The sequence below is a fragment of the Octopus sinensis genome, linkage group LG13, assembly GCF_006345805.1.
Source record: "Octopus sinensis linkage group LG13, ASM634580v1, whole genome shotgun sequence".
Classification (NCBI taxonomy): Eukaryota; Metazoa; Mollusca; class Cephalopoda; order Octopoda; family Octopodidae; genus Octopus; species Octopus sinensis.
In genome coordinates, this window is record NC_043009.1 from 64,752,323 (window position 1) to 64,774,147 (window position 21,825).

Sequence of the window (21,825 nt, forward strand, 5' to 3'; positions counted from 1 at the left end):
TAATACTACCCTGTACTTATTCTTAGCACAGGTTTTGACGAGTGCAGTTCAATGTTAACAGTTATTTTTCCAAAGTGACAACGGAGTATATTCGGCATATAGGCAAGAACGCAATGGAAAGTGTGCGGAATATTAATACCGTATATGGGGATCGGACAATAAGTGTAAGCCAGTGTTAACAGTGGTTCCAGGAATTCTGAACCAAAAACTACAGCCTCATCCTGAAAGATCTGTAGAGCTTAACGAGGACATCCTGCAAACCCTGATGGAACAAAATTCCATCATAGCTGTTGAGGAACTAGCAGAAAAGTTTAGATTTGGTCATTCAACCAGTCATTCAAATCAGCACTAGAAGAAAAACAACCATCTTTGGTTTCAAGACAAAAGGTGTTCTTCCATCAGGATAATGCTTGGCCTCATGCAGCAAGGATGACATTCCATAGGCTGGAGCAGTTTGAATAGGAAACAATGCCCCACCCACCATATTCGCCAGACATTGCCCTATCTGATTATCATTTATTCCAGTCTTCAAAATAATTTGGACAGAAAAAATATGAATTTTGTAGATGAAGTCAGTACAATACTGGAGGAGTACTTTTCATCATGGACATGTGAATTTTGGAAGAGGGGCCTTGCAAGTTTACCAGAGCATTGTAGAAAATGAAGGAAATAATAAATTAAAAAAGTGTAAAAAAAACGCATTATTTATGGGATAACCCGATATATGTATTTATGTATGTATGTATGTATGTATGTATGTATGTATGTATGTATGTAAGTGTACATATATATACATACAATACATGCAAATGCATGTGTATCCCAATAACTCAAACTTGAATGCCAAACAAGCAACATTTGTTGGGAAAAAATTCGTTGTTATCCCCACAAGACCATTTGAATCCCACAGCAAATAAAGAGTCAGACCAGACCAGTGAACTCCTCTCCTGAGAAGATTGTAAACAATGCCGACCACCACCGATGAGACAATAAAACTGAGACGAACGACATGCTGCCATCACACGAACAGTAACCAATTATAGAACAAGCAGAAATAATGAGGGGAGAATACAAACAACTGAAAAAACATTTAACAGCAAAATCCATACAAAACTTCATCATCTTCAGCAGAAGGGGTTGTCAATCGTTTTTTACCTATGAACCCCTTTGATTCCTATTCGAACCTTTTTGATGACACGTAAAAAGCACCATCCGTCCGTGGCCATTTGCCAGCTCCGTCTGGCACCTGTGCGGGTGGCACGTAAAAAGCACCCACTACACTCATGGAGTGGTTGGCATTAGGAAGGGCATCCAGCTGTAGAAACACTGCCAGATCATACTGGGCCTGATGCAGCCTTCTGGCTTCCGAGACCCCAGTTGAACCATCCAACCCATGCTAGCATGGAAAGCGGATGCTAAATGATGATGATGATGATGATGATGATGATGATCTTCAATAATAATGAATTACTTTCCTGGCAACAACCCAGTCCACGGAGCTTTCATTAAGAACTGAAGTTTTCACTATAGTCACTCACGGAATTACACTATCAAGAGAAATATTTCAGGGTGACAGCTTCTCTGTAAGGCTTTTTGTTCTAGTTGAGAAACTTCTGTCAGTTCTGTTAAGGAAATACAAAGGTTACATGACAAGCTCTGCAGGTGAAAGAAAGATTAAATTTATACCCAGACCCTTTTTTTTGTTGATGACCTTCAGCTGTACTTGAGCAACGTTCCTGACATCAAGAAACAGTTAGAACTTGTCACAACATTTGCACGGGGCATAAGAATGGAGTTTGGTCATGGAAAACGTCCATATTTGGTAGTCAAACAAGATAAGACTGTTGACCAAGCAAGGAATTGGATACCAATAGCCGATCTATCTTGCCTATCACCAGTGACAAATGCTACAAATACTTTGGAATCTGAGATGAGTGCATCATATCTTACACAGAAGGCTAACTTTGCAATCCAAGAGCAGGAGACAGCTACTGAATACATAATCAACAAAAGAGATAAGGACATTTCTAGACCTCCAATCTGCGATAGAAAATGTTGACTGTGTCATGGCAGTGTGGAAGATATCACTCATATTATCTGTAGCAGTTTAAAAATGTCCACACTACTACTTTCCCATGAGATAAGATATTGTCACTAAGACAGTCTACAATACGCAAGAAGGACTGTCCTGAATGACACACCAAAGACAAAGCAGACACAGGTAAGTGTCCACACCTTTAAAAAGAAGAATACTGATGGAACATTCCAGCAAAATCAGCAACCTGATGTAAGCACAACAAGCCTGATGTTATTGTATGGGACAAGGAAAAAAATTGTACACCCTTGTAGAATTCAGTTGCACACAGAACATAGAAAAAAGGAGAACATCTTTTTAAAACAGCTGAGAAACCTATAGCTCTTATATCCATGGTGTAGATTTTTATTTGTTCCTATTATCATCATAGGTGGAGTGGATTTCCGTAACAACAGATTTGCATAGAAATCTAAAAATGTTGGGGTTCCTCAAACAGAGAACAGAGCAGTCTGATTCACATTCTCCATATAAGAGTGATTAGAGGGAGAGAGAAAATGTGTAAAACATTTCAGGGTTTCTCCATTTGAGGTTCCTGGGTGAACATACACACACAATCAAATGTACATATGGAATAAATAAGGACAGACACACAGAAAGTGTGATGAAACATACACTTGTGTTCCGTTGTAACACACACACACACACACACACACACACACACACGAGAACAAGCTGCTTATCCATATGCACATACATACACATCTATGCATATAGCCACCAATGTAGTTAACTACAAAGAGCTACCTTGTGTAATTCCAACCAGTGTCACTTCACCTGTCACCAGATCCCCATGGTACAAAATCCCTCCAAGGACAAAATCCCTCCCCTGGCAGTCAATAAAAATATTTTAGAAAAGTGAATAATTAGTCGATATTTTTGTGTAAAATTTGGAGGGATTTAGTCCTGACATCAAGCCCCATGGTTAGGTCAGCATTTGGCCTATACCACTTGACCATGCTAAACCATTCCATGTTGGAAGAGGTTAGCAGTCAATTAAATCAATGCCATTTACTTAAATGGCAGTTTATTTTATCTCCTCATGAGGGATAAAAACCAAAGTTGACCTTGGCAGGATTTGAACTCAGGACATAAATATCCAGAATATATGCCAGAAAGTGTTTTGTCCAATGCTCTAATAATCGTCAATTCACCGACCTAGTTATAAATGCAGAATTATAAATCATTACAAAACAAGGTTAATTAGTCAATAAACATGCAATATTGTAGTAATAAAAATAGAAATTAACAAAAGCACTGAGAAAGAGCAAATGTCTGCCAAGGCAACACCAACGTCCTCTCAACGGATTAGCTGGAGATGATTTTTAAAATGAGAATATCTGAAATAAACTCGACTGCTCTCACAAACGAGAATTCTAAAAATGAACCTGACCTCTCTCAAAAATTAAGTTAAAAAAAAACAGGAAAAATAATCCAGAATCATTGTCTGGTACCGGATTGGTCCCAAAATCTAATCAGTTCGTGCCAGTCACAAGGCCAAACATCCCTGAAAGTTTCATCCGAATCCATCCAGCGGTTCTTCAGACATCTTGCCCACAGACAGACAGACAGACAAACAAACATGACTGAAAGCAATACCTTTGCCTTCGTTAAGGTGGAGGTGATAACAGTGATGTGTACTTACCTCTGCTTCAACTACGGCAGGTCCATTAGCACGAAACCGTAGGGTCTTTTTACCACTTCCTACCTTTCCACTTTTCTTTTTGGAATATGGCATATCAATAACAGCTACAAGAAGAAACAAACAAGAATAAATAAGACAAAAACAATTAATTATTAATGACGGAAACAGTATTTAATACCAAAAGGTAATGTTTATATCTGTATTTATTTTTTTCTGTATTTATTTAAGGCGGTGAGCTGGCAGAAGCGTTAGCACGCCGGGCGAAATGCTTAGCGGTATTTCGTCTGCCGTTACGTTGTGAGTTCAAATTCCGCCGAGGTCGACTTTGCCTTTCATCCTTTCAGGGTCGATAAATTAAGCACCAGTTACGCACTGGGGTCGATGTAATCGACTTAATACCTATGTCTGTCCTTGTTTGTCCCCTCTGTGTTTGGCCCCTTGTGGGTAGTAACGAAATAAGTATTTCGTCTGCCGCTACGTTCTGAGTTCAAATTCCGCCGAGGTCGACGTTGCCTTTCGTCCTTTGGGGTCGATAAATTAAGCACCAGTTACGCACTGGGGTCGATGTAATCGACTTAATACCTATGTCTGTCCTTGTTTGTCCCCTCTGTGTTTGGCCCCTTGTGGGTAGTAACGAAATAGGTATTTCGTCTGCCGCTACGTTCTGAGTTCAAATTCCGCCGAGGTCGACTTTGCCTTTCATCCTTTCGGGGTCGATAAATTAAGCACCAGTTACGCACTGGGGTCGATGTAATCGACTTAATACCTATGTCTGTCCTTGTTTGTCCCCTCTGTGTTTGGCCCCTTGTGGGTAGTAACGAAATAGGTATTTCGTCTGCCGCTACGTTCTGAGTTCAAATTCCGCCGAGGTCGACGTTGCCTTTCGTCCTTTCGGGGTCGATAAATTAAGCACCAGTTACGCACTGGGGTCGATGTAATCGACTTAATACCTATGTCTGTCCTTGTTTGTCCCCTCTGTGTTTGGCCCCTTGTGGGTAGTAACGAAATAGGTATTTCGTCTGCCGCTACGTTCTGAGTTCAAATTCCGCCGAGGTCGACTTTGCCTTTCATCCTTTCGGGGTCGATAAATTAAGCACCAGTTACGCACTGGGGTCGATGTAATCGACTTAATACCTATGTCTGTCCTTGTTTGTCCCCTCTATGTTTAGCCCCTTGTGGGTAATAAAGAAATAGGTAATGTTTATATCTGTAGCGAGGTACAAGAAGCCAGTGCCATTTTGTACAAGATCTCACCTGCAACCATTTGCCATGTGCGAGACGACGGCGAGACTCTCGTTGGCAACAACTATATAAGCAGAAGGATTAAGACATTCTTGCTTTTTTCTTCCTTCTTGCTTATGCTGAGAAACTCTGTGAAGCTGGCAGCTCACAGCGGACTCTTATCCCACTCTAACTTCACCTGTTATCTCCAGAGGTAATGAATGAACCTCACGTGAACGGGGCTATAATGAACCACATGCTACCATAAAGATGGTCACTGGATGTGAACTACATGAACAAGAAGTAAAATAAACAACAAGGCGCAGGAGTGGCTGTGTGGTAAGTAGCTTGCTAACCAACCACATGGTTTCGGGTTCAGTCCCACTGCATGGCACCTTGGGCAAGTGTCTTCTGCTATAGCCCTGGGCCGACCAATGCCTTGTGAGTGGATTTGGTAGACGGAAACTGAAAGAAGCCTGTCGTATATATGTATATATATATATATATATATATGTATGTGTGTGTGTGTGTTTGTGTGTCTGTGTTTGTCCCCCTAGCATTGCTTGACAACCGATGCTGGTGTGTTTACATCCCCATCACTTAGCGGTTCGGCAAAAGAGACCGATAGAATAAGTAATGGGCTTACAAAGAATAAGTCCCGGGGTCGATTTGCTCGACTAATGGCAGTGCTGCAGCATGGCCACAGTCAAATGACTGAAACAAGTAAAAGAGTAAAAGGGTAACTATTGAATTGCACTCCGCTTGTAAGCTTCTTCTTTGAGTTCCTGATTCTTAAGACTACAGAAATAATTGTAATGGGAGAAGGAAATATTCCACAGACATCACAAGCCTTTAATTCCATTTTATATCCAACTTAACATAGATTCTCTGTCAGAACAGCAAATATTGTGTTCCTGCATAAAAGCACACACAGAGATCATAACAAATGGAATTCTTCTGTTATGGGTGCCTGATGATTCTTGCTTGCTATGATCTGTGTATGTGCTTCTATGTACGAAGTACTTATATGAGAAGATCTCTCAAGGCTAATAACAAGGCATTCATATTAAATTGGATAATACAAATGAAACCTGACCCTTTGAACCCATAATGCTGGTTTACGGGGGGATGGCATTTTTTGCTCTATACCATAGCACCACTCTAACTGGCATATACCTGGCTTCCTGATGGTGGGGTACATCAGGAAGCCAGGTATATGGTCAAATAAGGTTCAGGAGGTCAAGGCTCAAAGGGTTTACGGATTTTTTAATAACAAACAAAATTAAGGATTTTTGTATAAATACAAAATTAGTGAATTATATAGTTCAATGATGAGCTTGTAAGATGTTCATGCCACACCCTAGAGTATTAGTGGTATAAATGTATTTACAAATGGGAACTATGCTTGTTTCATGAAATACAAAACAATGTTTAAGTTTCATCTTTTTTATTTAATAGTTTTCATATTTTCTTATTAGTTTTTTGCAGTTGGTTTGGAACAGTAAAGTCCCTAAATCTTCATGAATTTAGGAAGTAGAATTCCAGAATTCAATCGGTATATGGGAAACAACACAAATGCCAAATACACTCAATTCAATTCTTAATAATGCAACTGTGAAGGTCTACGAATATCATCAGATATCTTCATCATCATTTACTGTTTTCCATGCTGGCATGGGTTGGGCTTATAAACTCTCTTACTGCAAACCAATTGTAAAAAGCTTATATGACAAATCTAAAGATATAAAGATGATAAAATGTAAACATAAGCGTGCATTTAATGAAACAGGCATAAGAAAAAAGCCACTTCCCATAAATATAGAGGTCTATGTACACATCTTAGGATTTTACCACTGTCCTTAGTTAGTGAAGGGAGAAAGTGCAGTGGCCATGACTTTTGCAACCCCCTACACCCATTTGGTGAGATTGACACCCAGCCTGAAAATATCAGCTGGTCAATGTTCTAAAAGGGAATCAAAAGTTTAACCTCGTTACTGCAACAGAATGAACTCCACCAAAGGCAGCCAAGGGTCAGGTTGTGATGTTAAATCTAGCAGGGGGTCACACCTACCACCCAAATTAAAAACAACACAAGGACCATGAGTTAGCGATAAAACAAATGGTGTGTTAGACCTAAGACTAATGATTATTTTTGTTTGTATTATTTGTGTACAACAACAGTGAAGGCATGTGGCCAAGTGGTAAGGCTGTTGAACTCACAATCACTAGATCATGAGTTCGATTCCCTGATTGGGTGGTGCATTGTGTTCTTGAGTAAAACACTTCATTTCACGTTACTTCAGTCCCCTTTTCAATCAGAGGGGAATGTTGGCCTGCTTGTTTAGCCAGCAGGGTGGTGTAATATGAAAGCTAAAACAATGCAAAACACATTGTGACCAGCGATGTGTAACAACATCTGATAGCCTGATCGGTCACATAATCACGTGACAACAACAGTAACCATTTATAGCAGGATCGAAACTCAGAATAAAATACCCCAAAACATTTGGTTCCGCACAACCAATTCTGCCAATCTCAATGTATATGTACATTATTTGACCAAACGTGAAACGATAGAATAAGAGAAAGGGAAAAATGTAGATTAAATCAAATGCTGTAATTTAACAAATTAAATACGAAGGCGCATGGCTTAGTGGTAAGTGGTATGTAGGTGAGCTAACGACCGTAAGGTCTCACAGATTTAATTTAGAAACTGGACAAAATGTTGGGTCCTTAAGCAAAGCCCTTCACTTCACAATACTCCAACCATGCTTAAAGCAACAGGGTAGGGGTTAATTCTGCAAGGACCAGATGTCAATTCAGGGACTAGTATTGTACTCTCAGTCACTTAATTGCCAAAGAAACTGGGATCAGCTCTTATGTGGTCATACACCCTGGTGGAAATAGCAGCCAAATATCCCTTATACCACACGTTATATATATTGCATAACATTGTTTATGATATCCTTATCATTCCTCATCATCATTTAACATCTGTTGGCATGGGTTGGACTTTGACAGGAGCTGGCAAATCAAGAAGCTGCATCAGGCTCCAGTTGTTTGTTTTCATATGGTTTCTATGGTTCGATGCTCTTCCTAATGCCAACCACTTTACAGAATGTACTGGATGCTATTATTACATGGCACCAGTACAGGTACTTTTTAAATGGCACAGACACAATAAAAAAAATATTTTTTAAAACACTGACAAAATAATTGCAGTTGGAATCGAAATCGCTCAAAAATCAATGGAAATTGTAGTTGTGATACCAGTGCCAGTGGCATGTAAAAGAACCATCCAAACATGGCTGTTGCCAGCGCTGCCCCGACTGGCATCCATGCCGGTGGCACGTTAAAAGCACCAACCGATCGTGGCCATTGCCAGCCTCGCCTGGCACTGTGCCGAGGAAGGGCATCCAGCTGAAGAAACACTGCCAGATCAGACTAGGCCTGGCACAGCCTTCTGGCTTCCCAGACCCCAGTCGAACCGTCCAACTCATGCTAGCATGGAAAGCGGACATTAAATGACGATGATGAAAATGATGAATCAGGGATGAGAATTAACAGCAACAACAAAAACAGTATACAAAAACATGAAGAAAGAAGGGCACTTCTGTGTTGGACCTCTTCACTGATGGAAATGGAAGAAATTTTAGGAAAGATGTTGCATTGTACACATGGTCCAAGCATCATACATTAGACATTAAGACTCCACCATTGCCAACGATGGTTGAAATAGAAGAAACCATTTGTTGTCAACAGAATATCAGCAACAGACAGGAGGTAAGCCCATCAAAGGGTTACTCCTCCACACCTTTTAGGGGGTAGTAATCTTGTATTCTTGGTCATTTATATTCTATGGAAATCCCAATGGTTGAGGCAGAAACCCTTTGTGGCCAACAGAGGTAACAACTTCCTCATAACTGGGGCAACAAATTCAACAGCTCCCAGTGCTCTTCTAACTGCTCTACTTTCCACTCTTATAATTTCACCCTCATCACTTCTGCCTCCAATTACATCACATGTGAATACGAGTTAACGAGGGAGCCAACCCCTCACCCACCACAACGTCATTTGACCCACCAGAAATAAGAGCCAAATTTACCTTGAATCACATCTTGCTATTTTAAAACAGAAAAGACACATTGGATTATGTATTCCTTGATACACTGTGAAGGTGACTTAGTGGTTAGAATATTTGGTTCTTGATCATAAAGTCATGAGTTTGATTCCCAGCACTGTATTGTGTCCTTGAGCAAGACACTTCACTTCACATTGCTCCAGTCCACTCAGCTGGCAAAAGCGAGTTGTACCTGCAATTCAAAGGGCCAGCCTTGTCACATTCTGCATCACACTGAATCTCCCTGAGAACTATATTAAGGGTACGCATGTCTGTGGAGTGCTCAGCCAGTTGCATGTTAAAATCACAAGGAGGCTATTCTGTTCATCCATGCTGGAACTCTCATCATCATCGTTTAACGTCTGTTTTCCATGCTGGCATAGGTTGGATGGCTTGACTGGGGACTGGCAAGCCAGGAGGCCCACACCAGGCTCCAGTCTGATCTGGCAGTGTTTCAACAGCTGGATACCCTTTCTAATGCCAACCACCCTGAGAGTGTAGTGGGTGCTTTTTATGTGCCACCGGTACGGGAGCCAGTCAGGTGGCACTGGCATTGGCCACGTTCAGATGGTGCTTTTTATATGCCACTGGCAAGAGAGACAGTCAGGCGACACTGGCAACGACCCGTGCATGAATGATGCTTATTGCATGCCACCAGCATGGAACCAGTCAGGTGGCACTGGCATCAGCCACAACTACAATTTCCATTTGATTTTGATTTTGATTTTACTTGACTCAATAAGCCTCCTCAAGCACAGCATGTTGCCTGACAGTTCAAAGGTACTTTTTAAATGGGCTGTTTATGCGACACTGGTGTAGGCTACAGCCATGATCTCACTTTACTTGCCAGGTCTTCTCAATCACTGCATATCTCCAGAGGTCTTGTTAACCAATTGAGAGCCAGAGAAAAAGATACAGTGTTACAACAAAGACCAGACTGTCACATCTGGCTGGAATGCCTTGGACCTTAAACCTGCTGAACTGGGACAAGAACAACTGCAGCAGCTCCACTGAGCAGGGATTACCGACTCTTGTACTTGAGATGTATTCTTTTCTTTTATTTGTTTCAGTCATTTGATTGCAGCCATGCTGGAGCACCGTCTTTATTTGGATACAGTATAAGAAAGACTATAGTATCTAATGCTGTTTAGGCCTAGGAACAGCCCTGTTCAAAGTTGTTCTCATCATGGCCATCCCTTCTTACATATATATCTATGACTACATTATCAAAAAAATGGCACATTGCTCAGTGATTTACAAGGGTTCACATCCTACTACAGACATTTCCTAATGTCTCTTGACAAAACATTTAATTCTGTTTGTTGTTGTTGTTGTTTAGCCTCAGGTGGTCATTTCTGACTGAGCAGACCTATAAAACAAGGCTTTCAAACTAAGACCATCTCATCCTTTTTTGGGGCATGTATATTCATTGCCCCACTAATGAGGAGGTTGTTACCTTTGTTGGCAACAAAGGGTTCCAACCTCAACCACAGTGGGGGGTTGTTTACTTCTGTTGAAAGTCATCTACCTCAACCATCAGGATTTCCTTGGAAGTGAAGGCACATGGCTCAGTGGTTAGAGCATCTGGCTTACAATCATGAGGTTTTGCGTTCAATTCTCACACCTGGCTGTGTGTTGTGTTCTTGAGCAAGACACTTTATTTCATGTTGTTCCATTTCACTCAGCTGTAGAAATGAGTTCTCTTTCCAAGATAGCAAGGTGTACTTTGTGAAAGATTTGGCTGCTGTTTTTAACAGACTGGGCTGCCTCAAAGACACTGCATCATTGTTTTTGCATCTGTCTGTCTAAAGATGTGGTGGGCATCCTACAGCCCATGGGACTGAATAATGGCTTGCCAATGAAAAATTACCTGGAATGTTTTTAGTAGTGTGGCCCACCTGATGATGAGCCATATCTCATGTGGCCCACCTGATGATGAACCATGTTTCATGTGGCCCACTTCTTGGATAAGGGTTGCATACATACAAACATATACATACATATACATATATATATATACACACACACATACATACCTACATACATGCATACATACATACAGACGTACATACATACATACCCATACATATATATATATATATATATATCATATATATGTTATCATTAAAAGTGTGAAACTGAGTGAGTGTTAGCAATTGGTTGATAACTGATGAAGAATTAGGGACCTTCAGTGTTTGTCCCCCATTCAGTTTTATGCTCTGTATATGTTATGTTGTATATTTATTTACCATACATTTTTCCATTTATTACTTCTATACACACACATATACACACATATACAGGATGAGCTTCTTTAAGTTTCCATCTACCAAATCCTCTTTGGCCCAATACTACAGTAGAAGGCACTTGCCCAAGGTACCACGTGGTTGGGAAGCAAGCTTCTTACCACACAGCCATGCCTGCCTCTTATAATAATAATAATAATAATAATAATAATCATTTTTACTCTAGGTATAAGGCCCAAAATTTTGGGGGAGGAAACCAGTCAACCACATCGATCCCAGTACACAACTGGTACTTAATTTATCCTGAAAGGATAGCTCGACCTCAGTATGCAACTGGTACTTAATTTATTGACTCCGAAAGGATGAAAGGCAAAGTCAACCTCAGACTTAGAACTCAGAATGTAACGGCAGATGAAATACATATTTCTTTACTACCCACAAGGGACTAAACACAGAGAGGACAAACAAGGACAGACAAATGGATTAAGTTGATTATATCGATCCCAGTGCGCAACTGGTACTTATTTAATCAACCCCAAAAGGATGAAAGGCAAAGTCGACCTCGGCGGAATTTGAACTCAGAACGTAGCGGCAGACGAAATACTGCTAAGCATTTCACCCGGCGTGCTAACGTTTCTGCCAGCTCGCTGCCTTAATAATAATAATAATAATAATAATAATAATAATAATAATAATAATAATAATAATAATAATAATAAAATAATAATAATAATGAATAATAATAATAGTAAAGTACATACAGAATCCAGACTTTAATGGTTCCACTATTCGAAGAGTAAATGTGGTGCCTTTTGGTATTTCTTTCAACATTTTGGCAACTTCAAAGTGTCGACAACCTATCAAGCTCGTACTATTTATTTTTTCCAAATGGTCCCCTACTTTTACTTGAGGCATTTTGTCCATAGTGCTGTTCTCTTTGATTCTTTTGATGAATGCGTAACCATTGCCGTTGTCTGTGATAGTTAGTCCAAGAGCGTCTTCAGTTTTGGTAATATCTATTTCTTTTGGCTGGCCTTTCAAGTGAACGAATATAAAATCCTCCAGACCTATTTGGCCTCCGAGAAGTTTGGTCATATCGACTTTGTGGGAATTCAAGGTACAAAATAAGATCTAGAAAAAAAAATAAATATGAAAAATATATAAATAAATAAATAAGAAAAATAAATAAATATTCAGATTTTTCTTCAATTGAAGGGAAAAGAAGATTTTAGAATGAAAAAATCAAAAATATCAGATTCTGTAAAATTCTATTATCTGTCTATCTTTCACTTGCTTCAGTCGTTAGACTGTGGCCAAGCTGGAGCACTGACTTGAAGAATTTTTAGATGAATGAACCAACCCCAGTTTAGCACTGGGTCGATTCATTCAACTAAATAATTCAACTTCGTTTAAACCTGTCACTTATTCTATCGGTCTCTTTTGCCAAACTGCTAAGTTACAGGGATGAAAACACACCAACACCGGTTGACAAGTGATGGTAGGACACACATACACACACACACACCTGATGAGCTTCTTTCAGTTTCCATCTACTAAATCGACTCACAAGGCTTTTGGCTGGCCAAAGATTTTAGTAGAAGACACTTGCTCAAGGTGTCATGCAGTGGGACTGAACCCAGAACCAAGTAATTGGGAAGCGAGCTTCTTGCCACACAGTCATGCCTGTGCCACCATGTTCTGAATTCCTATTATTGTTAAAATATTTATCTTTGTATTTTTACTGTTTAGGTCAAAGGTGTAAAGGCAGACATATTCATGGTCGTTTTTGATATTTTCAGTCTCCAAGTCAGGTGGAAAGGAATTATCTTTAAACCAGAATGCTGACCAAAATTCTTGCAAAAGAGAGAACACTCTGCTTGAGGGCCCCAAGGACCATGATAGGTAGGTTGGTCACAAGCCCTCGGTCTCCCAAGTTTCCAGCTTAATCTTGCTTCCATGAAAGTCAAAGGGTTAATTTTACATCCTTGTACTGGATATATAAAATAACAAATCAGGGGTGAAGAAAATATATACACGATGCACTGCTATTACTATCACACGAGACATATGCATGTGTGTGTGTGTGTGTGTGTGTGTGCACGCATGTCTGTGCATATGTGAATGTTTGTGTCTCCTTTTCTGCCTCGGATACCCCAACCACAATCATCAACCGTAACAATATAACCTACAAACCAATGAAATAACTTCTACATGGTTACTCAACCTGCTAGAAATAGCAACCATAATTCTCTCACTCAGATCAGCCCCAATCGTTTCACAAAAGATCAATTTGGACAACGTGACCCTGGGTCCTCTCCCACAAGAAAAACAAGACTGTCGCAACTGGAATGTCTTTGATCACAAGCCTACTGAATTATGGCTCACCTGGGGTTAAACGATTACAACATGTATGTAAGAGCCAATGAGGTGGGGGGGAAAGCAATTTATTCTTCCTCAAATCACACTCTGTTATTATCTTTAAAAAAAACGGAAAAGAAATCCTAGGTTCCTATATATATATAAACTCTCCCTATATATAGGGAGAGTAAACTCTCCCTATATATAGGGAGAGTTTACGAAAAAAACAACAAAAGACGAAGACAGGTGGTGTACAAAACAAACACATGTATTAGTATAATGCTCAGGAATAGAAAAAGTCTTTTATGTTTCGAGTCTACGCTCTTCTACAGAAAGGGATACAGAAAAAACAAGGAGAGAAACAAAGAGAGAAAAACGGAGAGAAACAAGGATAGAAAAAAATGTGTGTAGTGGCTATTGATCTATCATGCATATATATATATATATTTACATATATATTGTTTCTGAAAGCAATGAGGGTTGTCATGGTTGGAAAGCCTTTGATCTTTGATCAGAGGTTTGCTCAAGCAAGGCTGAGTCGAGCTTAAACAACAACAACAAGCCTACTTCACCATTATTCTGAACAGACTCTAATATGTGATGAAGGTAGGTCAGAGACACAGGAGTTCACCTGTGATGGAGGTGCATCAAAGACATGGAAGTTAATTTGTGTAGAAGTAGATCAGAGACCAGCAAGTTAACCTGTGATAGAGGTGTAGGAGTGGCTGTGTGGTAAGTAGCTTGCTTACAAACCACATGGCTCCGAGTTCAGTCCTCACTGTGTGGCACCTTGGGCAAGTGTCTTCTACTATAGCTTCGGGCTGACCAAAGCCTTGTGAGTGGATTTGGAAGATGGAAACTGAAAGAAGCCCATCGTATATATGTATATGTGTGTGTGTGTGTGTGTGTTTGTGTATCTATGTTTGTCCCCACCAACATCGCTTGACAACCGATGCTGTAAGTACTAGGCTTACAAAGAATAAGTCCTGGGGTCGATTTGCTCGACTAAAGGCGGTGCTCCAGCATGGCCACAGTCAAATGACTGAAACAAGTAAAAGAGAGGCAGCTCAGAGACTTGACTGTAGCATAGAGATAAAATTCTGATAGAGATGAACTAGAGAACTGGATGAAAGTGAAATTAAATCTGAAAACAAATTAGCCTCAGAGACAAGATGACACAAGACTCAAATGAAAATAAACTCTCCTTCGATACATACTAATATTGCTAGCATAAAGAAATTAAAGGCCATTATAATGATGACAACAATAACACCACAAAGCCAACAATGCTAGAGAAATTAACGACTTGTTGTTGTTTTTGGTGGTGGTTTTGGTAATGGTAGTGGTGGTGTTGATACCCCATCCTATATATATATCTATTTCTTTACTACCCACAAGGGGCTAAACATAGAGGGGACAAACAAGGACAGACAAAGGGATTAAGTCGATTATATCGACCCCAGTGCGTAACTGGTACTTTATTTATCGACCCCGAAAGGATGAAAGGCAAAGTCGACCTTGGCGGAATTGAACTCAGACCGTAATGGCGGACGAAATACGGCTCTGCATTTCGCCCGGCGTGCTAACGATTCTGCCTGCTGGCCGCCCTATATATATATATGTATAACTAACTACATTGTGAATGTTTCAAACATGATTGGTGTTGTTCCATTCAGCTTTCTCAGGGTATTTTGAGGTGTGCCCAAACACAATATAAAGCTACCATACAAAGGAATGTGCAGGATAATGTCTCAAATATTTCATTCAAAAGAACTGATTGGATACCAAACCCAACCTGAGACTACTCCTGCTTCTATGACACACAAGTCTGACACATGCAACCATGGAAAAATGAGCATTAAAACGATGATGATGGTGATGATGATGATGATGATGATGATGATGATGATGATGATAAAATAAAAATTAATACACGGGATTACGGTAGATGATCTATTCTTGTAGAGGTTCTGCAATACTGTATGTTATACATAGCATTATTATAAGGTCGTCAATACAACTTGGGCATGAAGGCACATGGCTCAGTGTTTATAGAGCATCAGGCTCACAATCCTGAGGTAGTGAGTTCAACTCCCGGACCGGGTTGTGTGTTGTGTTCTTGAGCAAGAGGCTTTATTTCATGTTGCTCCAGTTACCTCAGCTATAGAAATGAGTTGTGGTGTCACTGGCGCCAAGATGTATCAGCCCCTTTGCCTTTCCCTTGGATAACATTGGTGGGGTGGAGAGGGGGAGACTGGCAGGCATGGGCGACTGCTGGTCTTCCATTAAAAACAACCTTGTCCGGCCAGAGGGGAATTTCCTAGGTGCAGTCCCATGGTTACTCATGACCAAAAGGAGGTCTTTTCAATTTGGGTCCCAAAATTAAGTTGTGTTTTAAATATGGCAGCATATCACCCATGGACTTCTACAGTAATCACATCAAATATGTGTCATATTGATAGTAAATGTACACAGACATGCAGAAAGTAAATAGACACCTTTAATTTTCAAAATTTCTGATCTAAGCGTTTTAATATGTTTTTTTGCAGTGTAGAATTTACAATGTAATTATTCTTTTTCATTCCAGGTGCCATTATATTAAACATTTGCAAAGAGAAACCATGCTATGCTCAAAAAAGATTCAGCAGAACTGTCAGATTTTCAAAGAGGTTGTATTGTTGGGCAATCTGAGGCTGGTCTTAGCCAGCGAAAAATTGCTGAAAATCTTCAAATTCTTCTTGCTACTGTTAATAGAATTATAGTGCAATTCAAAAGCCAAGGAAAAGAATCAACAGATATAGATATATATGAAGCATGATTAATTCATGATCAGAGTTGTTCAAAAACCGAGGTTCTACTGTATATATATATTGGTAAAACGGTAAGATAACAAAATAAAGAAAGAGACCTCAATATTATGTAAATAGAGGAAATTTATCTATACAATAATATGTTACATTACTCAATAGTCAAGATAAAACTCTGAGTTTCAGATGCCGAAGTGGAAATCCACGACATCTCTTCGGTTATCTGGCTACAAAGAGATGTCGTGGATTCCCACTTCGGCATCTGAAACTCAGAGTTTTATCTTGACTATCAAGTAATGTAACATATTATTGTATATATATATATATATATATATATATATATATAAAAACAGAGAGAGAAAGAGAGAGAGACAGACAGACAGACAGATAGACAGAGACAGAGAGAATTACAAATGTAACTTTAGTCAGAGTAGGTTAGGAATCCTATCAAATTTCAAGATAGTTTCACAATAGAATATAAATGGTTTGTGGCAAGACATTTCAAGATTTTGAAAATTAAAGGTGTCTATTTACTTCCTGCATGTCTGTGTATACAATATCCAACAGTTTCATATAAAACTATTATTTGATTTCAAATTTTGGCACAAGGCCAGCAATTTCAGGAGAGGAGATAAGTCAATCACATCGACCCCAGTGTTCAGCTGGTATTTATTTTATGGAATTTGAAAAAAAAAGGTCAGTTTAACACAGTATTATAAATTTAAGACTGAGTTCAAATACTGCTGAGGTCAACTTTGTTTTCATTGCCCTGGGCTTAGTAAAATAAAGTTCCAATCAAGTACTCTCTCTCTCTCTCTCTCTCTCTCTCTCTCTCTCTCTCTCTCTCTCTCTCTCTCTCCCTTTCTGTGTGTGTGTGTGTGTGTGTGTTCTCTGACTCACCAGCTCTTTATCATACTCTCTAACTGCCCTTTCTTTTCCAACTGGGGTACCCATGTATCTACTCTACACCAAGACACCTCGTATACCTGTCCCTCTATACCTTTAATCCCTCATCAAGTGACACAAAGCCACCTTCACTCAATATTTCTCCCCACCCCTCAGCTGAGAGGTTTTTGTCTCACAAGTTACTTGGTGGCTCTGACAATGCTGGTGCCACATAGAAAGCTCCCAGTATTCTCTGTAAAGTGCAGCACAATGTTTTGTCAGCGAACAGGTCATGGTCTCAAAGCGACAAAAATATTTTGACAAATTAAATTTAAATGTTGAAGTGAATCTAACGGTTTTTGTGTGTTTCTTAAATGGCTTATAAACACCTTCCACGTTGCAATTGTTTTCATTCCAGCACACGATCTCAGATCAAGTCACTCGCTATGCAAGTACATCTCCGTAATTCTTCTTAATCTTTTTTTTTTTTTTTTGGTTAGTGATGGGGAGATTAAGTATATTTCCAGTTTTCTGTTTTATTTATGAGTAAACACTGTGAAGGCTCATAGCTTAGTGGTAAGGGTATTCAGCTCCAGGTCATGAGTTCAATCCCTTGTGGCACAATGTGTCCTTGAGCAAGACTCTTTATTTCACTTTGCTCAAATCCACTCAGCAGGCAAAAACGAGCAGGACCCATATTTCAAAGGGGCCAACCTTGTCACACTCTTTGTTGCACTGAATCTCCCTGAGAACTACGTTAAGGGTACACATGTCTGTGGAGTGCTCAGCCACTTGCATATTAATTCTATAAGCAGACTGTTCCAGTGAGCATATCAAGTGGAACTCTCGTCATCAGAACTGACAGGGTGCCAGATACATGTAAACATCATCATAAAATGTCATCTAAACAAAATGACATTTTACACAAAGCACCCAGGTTTACCTCATAACCCATTTCATATTCTCAATGTTGTTTATATTATTTATATTATTTATTTATATTAAACAAGTTGAAATCCAGGTGACACGGAATCTACAGTTTTCTTGGTATTTGCTTGAGGTTTTTTTTGTATTTTTTCCTTCTTTTCTTTAGTACTGTACGTGTCTTTTTGCTGAGCTAATTGAATTTTGATTATTTTTTTTCATAAGTGGCACAGGTGTAGCTGTGTGGTAAGTAGCTTGCTTATGAACCATATGGTTCCGGGTTCATTCCCACTGCGTGGCACCTTGGGCTACTATAGCCTCGGGCCAACCAAAGATTTGAGAGTGGATTTGGTAGACGGAAACTGAAAGAAGCCCGTTGTATATATGTATATGTGTATATATAAATATATATATATATGTATGTGTGTCAGTGTCTGTCCCCACAACATCGCTTGACAACCGATGGTGGTGTGTTTATGTTCCTGTAACTTAGCAGTTTGGCAAAATAGACCGATAGAATAAGTACTAGACTTTCAAAGAATAAGCCCTGGGGTCGATTTGTTCGACTAAAGGCGGTGCTCCAGCATGGCCGCAGTCAAATGACTAAAACAAGTAAAAGAGTAAAAGAATAAGCCTTTGGACTCATATGTGCAGGTGTCACTGTGCGGTAAGAAGTTTGCTTCCCAACCATATGGTTCTAGGTTCAATCCCATTGCATGGCACCCTGGACAAGTGTCTTCTATAGCTAGAGGCCAAGCATAGATTTGTGAGTGGATTTGGTAGATAGAAACTGAAAGAAGCCCATCGTGTGTATATGCACGTGTGTGTGTGTGTGTCCTACCACCACTTGACAACTGGTATTGATGTCTCTACGTCCCTGTAACTTAGTGGCTCAACAAAAGAGACTTATAGAATAAGTGCCAGGCTTAAGCAAAATTTTTTAAATAATTGAGTCAATTCATTTGACTAAAATTCTTCAAAGTGGTGCCCAAGAATGGCCACAGTCTAACACCCGAAACAAGTAAAAAACCAAAAGAACAAGGCTGGAGCTTAGCCCAGTCCATACAGTGTATAAGTGACTGAGATTACAGCACTTCCCCTGGATGGGGTGCCAACCCACTGCAGGGTTAACTTCCCTGTTCTTTCTAGAACTCATTCAGAGCTGAGTTGACTGGAGCCACAACACACACCACTCAGTCCAAGAATCATAGCCATGGTCTTACAATTATGAATGCAACACCCTAGTCACTCGGTCATATGCTTCCACAAATTTAGATTTAATTGTGCAAAAATAGTCTGTTTGAACCTATAGCTGCACGAGGCAAGGCAAGAGCTTATATAGCTTTCCAAGGTCAGTGGTTCCCAAACTTTTTTGGGCTGCCGCTCCCTTGATACCCAGGTCACATTCCTAGTACCTCCACCTCAACCAACCATCACAAGCATAGACTGCTTTCGGAAGAAAATTCAAAGCAACCCCATTTCACAATGCCGGTGGCACGTAAAAAGCACCAACCAATCGTGGCCATTGCCAGCCTTACCTGGCACATAAAAAGCACCCACTACACTCATGGAAGGGCATCCAGCTGTAGAAATACTGCCAGATCAGACTGGAGCCTGGTACAGCCTTCTGGCTTCCCAGACCCCGGTTGAACCATCCAACCCATGCTAGCATGGAAAACGGACGTTAAAAGATGATGATGATGATGATGATGAACTCAACCTAAGGAACCCATTATTTTGTTGTTTTTACATGAATCAGTACCACATTATTGCCCCACTTTTCTTCAAGGTCCCCTTGAAACTTTCCACCACCGCCACCACAGAGGCAATACCACCCACTTTGGGAACCACTGTTTTAGGTGACTGAGAGTACAGGACTTCACACAGAATGGGAAGTCGATCCATTGCGAAATTAATTTCCAGCTGTCATTGGTATTCATTTCAGCTGAGCAAATTGGCATGAAACATGAAACAGCTGGGATTAAGAGTTGAACCAGCAACCTAATAACTGTGAGCCCAACATCTGTTCAATAAGCAATTTTTTTTTTTCCATTTTATCACACACACACTCACAAACATGATCATGCACACACGCACACACATACACACACACATAGAGAGAGGAACTACACAGTGAATGTCCTTCTTGATATAAACACAAGGCCTGAAATTTTGAAGGAGAGGTCTAACCACAGTACTTGACTTGTACTTCAATTTATTGACCCCCAAAAGGATCAAAGATAAAGCTAACCTCAGCAGGATAGAGTGTAATAATCCTGAAGAAATGCCGCCAAGCATTTTATCGGTTGCGCTAACCATTCTGCCAGTTTGCCATCAACATATTGTTGTTCTTGTGAGTATTAAAGAAGCCATCCTTGTTACAATAAGCAGAATTGGTAGAACACTGGACAAAATATCTTGTGGTATTTGACCACATTGCTGCTTTAAATTCTGAGTTCAAATCCCACCCAGGTCATCCGAGTTGATCGACGAAAATGAGAACAGGAGTTGATGATAATCAGCTATACCGTAGATCAGGTGTTCTCAAACGATGCACAGTAGAACACCAGTGCATCAGTGTGCAGCAAGCTGTAACTAGCTGCACAGCAAAATTGATAAAATTGCATTTTTAAAACAAAAGTTCCAAATGCAGACTGAAATTTTTAATGTAAAATCCTTTCTAGGGTCACATTTATTCTATCTTTTACAGGAACAAGGCCTGAAATTGTGGCAGAGGGGGCAGTCAGTTACATTGACCCCCCCCCCAGTGCTCAATGGGTACTTATTTTATCAACCCCACAAAAAGATGAAAAGCAAAGTCAACCTCGGCAGAATTTGAACTTAGAATGTAAAACCAGACTAAATGCTGGTAAGCATTTTGTTTGGCACGTAAATGATTCTGACAGCTTGCTGAATATTAGTACAAGACCAGCAATTCTTTTTTTTAGGGGAAAGCAGGTTGGTCAATAACATTGACCCCAGTACTGAATTAGTACTTTATTTGTTGTCCCTAAAATGATAAAAGGCAAAGTAGATCTTGACAGGTTTTGAACTCAAGGACATGAAAAGCCACAACAAATGCCACAAAGCTATTTCCTTTGACGTGCTAACAATTCTCCTAGCTCACTGCCTTTGAGTCACATTAACACAAAAGAAATAAAGACATCAAAGCGTTAACGATGTAACGAGGGTAGGGCTATCTCAAATGTCTAAATATAGAAAACATGTCACCAATAAAACTTGTAAACATCATCAAAAACCCCCAAGCCCATGTGTTGTCATTGATAATTATGCTAATTATACTTTATTTATTAAGTAACGAAAAAGTTTGAGTTATTTATATTTTTTGTCTAAAATATACAATAAATCACTTTCTATAATAGTTTTTTTTTTCCTAAAAAAGCACCCACTACACTCTCGGAGTGGTTGGCGTTAGGAAGGGCATCCAACTGTATGAACTCTGCCAGATCAAGATTGGAGCCTGGTGCAGCCATCTGGTTCGCCAGCCCTCAGTCAAACTCGTCCAA

The 21,825-nt window shown here is 39.8% G+C and overlaps 1 protein-coding gene across 1 annotated transcript in view; it reads right to left on the reverse strand.

Annotated features, from left to right (window-relative positions):
* Positions 1-21,825, reverse strand: part of LOC115218453 (PDZ domain-containing protein GIPC3) — an 86,510-nt gene that overhangs the window by 18,176 nt on the left and 46,509 nt on the right. The window contains exons 2-3 of the mRNA XM_029788277.2: positions 12,086-12,455; positions 3,738-3,841 (exon numbers count right to left, since the gene is read on the reverse strand). Of these exons, the coding sequence (XP_029644137.1) occupies positions 3,738-3,841; positions 12,086-12,455 (474 nt within the window). The remainder of the gene's footprint in view (positions 1-3,737; positions 3,842-12,085; positions 12,456-21,825) is intronic.